We start from the raw sequence: 3,975 nt of genomic DNA on the forward strand, positions 1-3,975 counted from the left end.
TCAAAATTCTGCCTACAGGCAGAGGGGACACCAAGTTGCAAAGAGGATAGTGCAACATTCCACTGAGGAAGTCAGGGAATGTCCAGAAGTGCTGTTGTATTTCACCCCCGATGGGTTTATGGTGGTTGTGTGCAAACAGTTGGCTAAAAGTAGAGAAATGGGTGATGGAAATACCTTTCTGTTGCCTGAACCTTCCCATGGTGAGTGCCATGTTCCAGCCAGGACTGAACATCAGCTGCAAACCAACTCCTCTGACACCTTCTCTGTGCTTGTCCCTGCAGCTGTCAGATATTTCTCCCATCGGGCGAGATCCGTCCGTGTCCAGTTTCAGCAGTGCTACCCTCACCCCTTCATCTACCTGCCCTTCTCTGGTGGATTCCAGGTGCAATTCCATTGATCAGAAGTAAGTACACGAAATTAGCAAACATCACTTTGTGCTTCACAGCTCTCTCTGCTCTGTTTTCTGATTGTTTGCTCCTCCTTTCTTCCTTTTCCTTACTTCCAGACATTTCTGTGTACACTTCCCTTGCCTTATCTTCTCCAGTCACTCTGCACAATTATTTTTTCCCCATTTTGTTCTTTTGAAGTGATTTTTCTTTCCCTTTGTGCTGGAGGAACACTCAGGTGCTTGTCATTCCAGTGCTCCTGCAGTGTGCAGAGTCCATGAGGTTTTTTCAGAGGTCTGTTAAACAGTTCTACTAGTAACAACCCAAAATAAACCAATTTGGCCAGTAATCTGTTTATCTTTCTCACCTGTATCTATACAAGATATTTTTGATGAAAATGGGAAACTCCATAGTGAAAGACATGCAATTTGTACCTTCTCAGTTTCACATCCCTTTGGGGAGGAGTGTTGACACTTTACACGGAACCACTGTATGAGTTGTGACTGTTTAGCAGGAGAAACAAGGGAAAAGTAGTGAGAAAACAACTTACTAGCAGTTACTATAAGTTTTATTCCACAGATTTCAAGGGAAGATGCTCTTTGATATTGTACAAAAGGATCCCATTGTGGGGTGATGTGGAGGTTGAAACTTGTCAGACAGGTTGGGCTGTAGATGCACTTTAAATTCCATTGTCACATCCAGTTGCTTTGCTGTGGTTGACTTTGCTTTCTCCACATTGTTTAAAGGACACCAGAAGCAAATTCTCGTGCCTCCAGTCCCTGTCATGAGGTGGAACAGTTCCAGATAATTCCTGCAGTAGAATCTTCCTATCTTGCCAGAGCTGGAAAGAATGAGTTTCTCAACCTCGTTCCTGATATTGAGGAAATCAGACCAGGGTGAGTTTTTTATCTTGGTGTGTTCATTGCTCCCTGGGAGCTGTCTCAGGGGCTTTCTGAGGTCTGTAGGTTCTGTGTCCCATCTGAGGAAGGTAAATTACCAGGTGGTAGCAAAGCTGCTGAGGCCTCTGTGGTGGAGGCAGCACTGGGCAAGGTCAGGCTGATATTTGTCTCTGCAGGTTTTTAATGGACAGGTTTTCCAGTGACTTAAGTATGAACTACAGCTGGGGTTCACTGAAGCAGAGATCTTTGTGGGCCTTTTGTCAGACTTCTGGTTGGTTCTTGAAGACACCATTCAGCTTGTTACAGAAGAACTTTCTCAGAGTATTGTTGCACACAAAACATATTAAGGACCAAGTGTCTTACATAGTGTTTTGCAGTTAATAGGGATACTCAGTAGGTGCTGTATTTAGGGCCAGTGTATTCCTGTTGACCTGTGGGTTTGTTTGTTGCAGCTCTGTGGTCTCCAAGAAAGGATACCTCCACTTCAAGGAGCCTCTCTCCACCTCCTGGGCCAAGCACTTCGTGGTGGTTCGCCGTCCCTATGTTTTTATTTACAACAGTGACAAAGATCCTGTAGAAAGAGGAATCATCAACTTATCCACAGCTCAGGTGGAATACAGTGAGGATCAACAGGCAATGGTCAAGGTCAGTCTGAGAGCTGTTGTTTATTAACCCATAAGGCAGGAACATGACAGGTAGTAGTGCATCCACACCATCTGCTGTGCCATCTTTGCTTGAGGAAAATGCATCTTGGGGAATGTTTGGCATCTGAGGATTCTGCCCACAAACTTCCAAGTTTGTTCAGGGTTCCCTGTGTTTTGGACACAGTTGTACCAGAGACTGAACCTGGCTGCTTTTAGACAGGATATTAGGGGCATTTGTTGGTACCATCACCTTGTGTTTGGGTTTTGTGACTTCCTTTGTGTGTTGTTTTGGGGTTGTGTGTTTTGTTTAAAAAAAAAACAAAACCACAAGACTACAACACACAATCATCCTGCTAGAAATCAAATGAGCCTTACTGGGTCCATCTCAGCAGTTCTTAAGATCCACACTCATGAGTTAAAACTCTTATTTTGTAGAAAATAATGACTAACAATATCCTGAGAATGACCAGCGAAACTTAAATGAAAGACCTTAGGTCTTGTGGGTTTGGGGAATGTGGCAGAGCAACTCTTCCTCAGAGAGGAATTGTTCATCAGCTTCTGTGCTTGGAGACTTTGGTATGCTAAGCTGTCCTTCATGTTGCAGACACCTAACACGTTTGGGGTGTGCACAAAGCATCGTGGAGTCCTGCTCCAGGCCATCAATGACAAGGACATGAACGACTGGTTATATGCCTTCAATCCTCTCCTTGCTGGCACAATACGGTAAGAGCAGCCCCTGGGCAGCCAGAGCTGCATGGAGAGGGATGGGATGGTCCAAGCAGAGAGTTGGGCACAGCATTTGACAGGCTGGGGCAACTGCAGGAGGGAGGAGGGTAGGGAAAAGAGCCCAAACTGAGCAGAAAAGAACCCAGCCCTGTGTTTCAGGACCTGCAGGGGCTGTTGCTTTGGCTTGTGACATTAACAGCCACGTCCAGTTTGAACATGTGTGGGATGATTTGTGCATTTGGAGGCCACGGAGTGGTTTCCTTGTGTTGCCATTTTACGCTTTGGCTTGTGACATTAACAGCCATGTCCAGTTTGAATGTGTGTGGGATGAGCTGTACATTTGGAGGCCATGGAGTGGTTTCCTTGTGTTGCCATTTTACAGGTTTATAAAGGTTCTTGCTGTGCAGGTGGGTCTGGGCTGCATTTATTCTCTTGACTACTTGCTAAAGCAGAAAATCTCATTTCCTTCCCTTTTTTGAGCTTGTCTAGAAGCCTAACACAGGTCACAGACAGCCCCTGCTTGCTTGAACTATTACTGCACTGCAGCAGCTTTTCCTTTCAGTAGAAACACTACATTAAAAGCTAAGCTGTTAGTGTACAGCATGGAATAATCTGTGAACAGTGCAGTCCCTGACAGATCCCATTTCTCTTTAAGGAGCACAGCAGTGAAGTGACAATTCCTTCTCATTACAGCCCTGGATATGTTTTACTTTCTTAACATGTGGAGTAAACTAGGACTATCCAAGAGAGTTTAAAATAAAGGTGGACAAACTGGGAAGGAGAAATCAACTTGCAGAACTCAACAAGTGCTTTTCTCCTCTCTCCCTGCAGGTCGAAGCTGGCACGGAGACGCTCGGGCCAGATGAAGTACTGAGTCCATGTCATGTTCTCATCTGTTCCCCCTGACTCACCTGATAGCTAGTGTTACCTCTCATCTCCTCTTTGTGATTCTTGACGGTTTCTCTTGTATGTAATCCTGTGGCTTAACACCCCTCACCTGCCCCACTCCTTCAGCACATTTTATAGCTATTCTAACCCCACCTTGTTTCTTTCCACCTGTCCCAGACCTGTACTAGTAGCATGTGGCCAACAAAAAGAGAAAGAAAAAAAAAATCAAAAAAAGGAGTGATGCTGCACGGCTCAAAAAAAAAAAGACAAAAAAACTATTTATTTTTTTCTTCTAACAATGGTTTTCCCATTTCAACTGACCTTTTGGTGTCTGTCCCACCGTTCCTCATTGTCTGTCTAGACTGCTGCAGGGTTCTCATTCAATTTGTGACTTGGCAGTGGTCATTGGTTCCCTCAGGGCAAAGTTCCAAT

General features: G+C 44.8%; 1 protein-coding gene across 1 annotated transcript in view; it reads left to right on the forward strand.

Moving 5' to 3' along the window:
* The window catches only part of KIF1B (kinesin family member 1B), a 76,391-nt gene extending 72,617 nt beyond the window's left edge, over nucleotides 1-3,774 (forward strand). Inside the window, exons 42-46 of the mRNA XM_009071700.1 lie at nucleotides 282-403; nucleotides 1,133-1,282; nucleotides 1,738-1,930; nucleotides 2,534-2,652; nucleotides 3,487-3,774. Coding sequence (XP_009069948.1) covers nucleotides 282-403; nucleotides 1,133-1,282; nucleotides 1,738-1,930; nucleotides 2,534-2,652; nucleotides 3,487-3,529 — 627 coding nt within the window. The 3' untranslated portion in view covers nucleotides 3,530-3,774. The remainder of the gene's footprint in view (nucleotides 1-281; nucleotides 404-1,132; nucleotides 1,283-1,737; nucleotides 1,931-2,533; nucleotides 2,653-3,486) is intronic.
* Nucleotides 3,775-3,975: the final 201 nt, after the last annotated feature.

Source organism: Acanthisitta chloris, unplaced genomic scaffold, assembly GCF_000695815.1.
Source record: "Acanthisitta chloris isolate BGI_N310 unplaced genomic scaffold, ASM69581v1 scaffold5393, whole genome shotgun sequence".
Taxonomy (NCBI): domain Eukaryota; kingdom Metazoa; phylum Chordata; class Aves; order Passeriformes; family Acanthisittidae; genus Acanthisitta; species Acanthisitta chloris.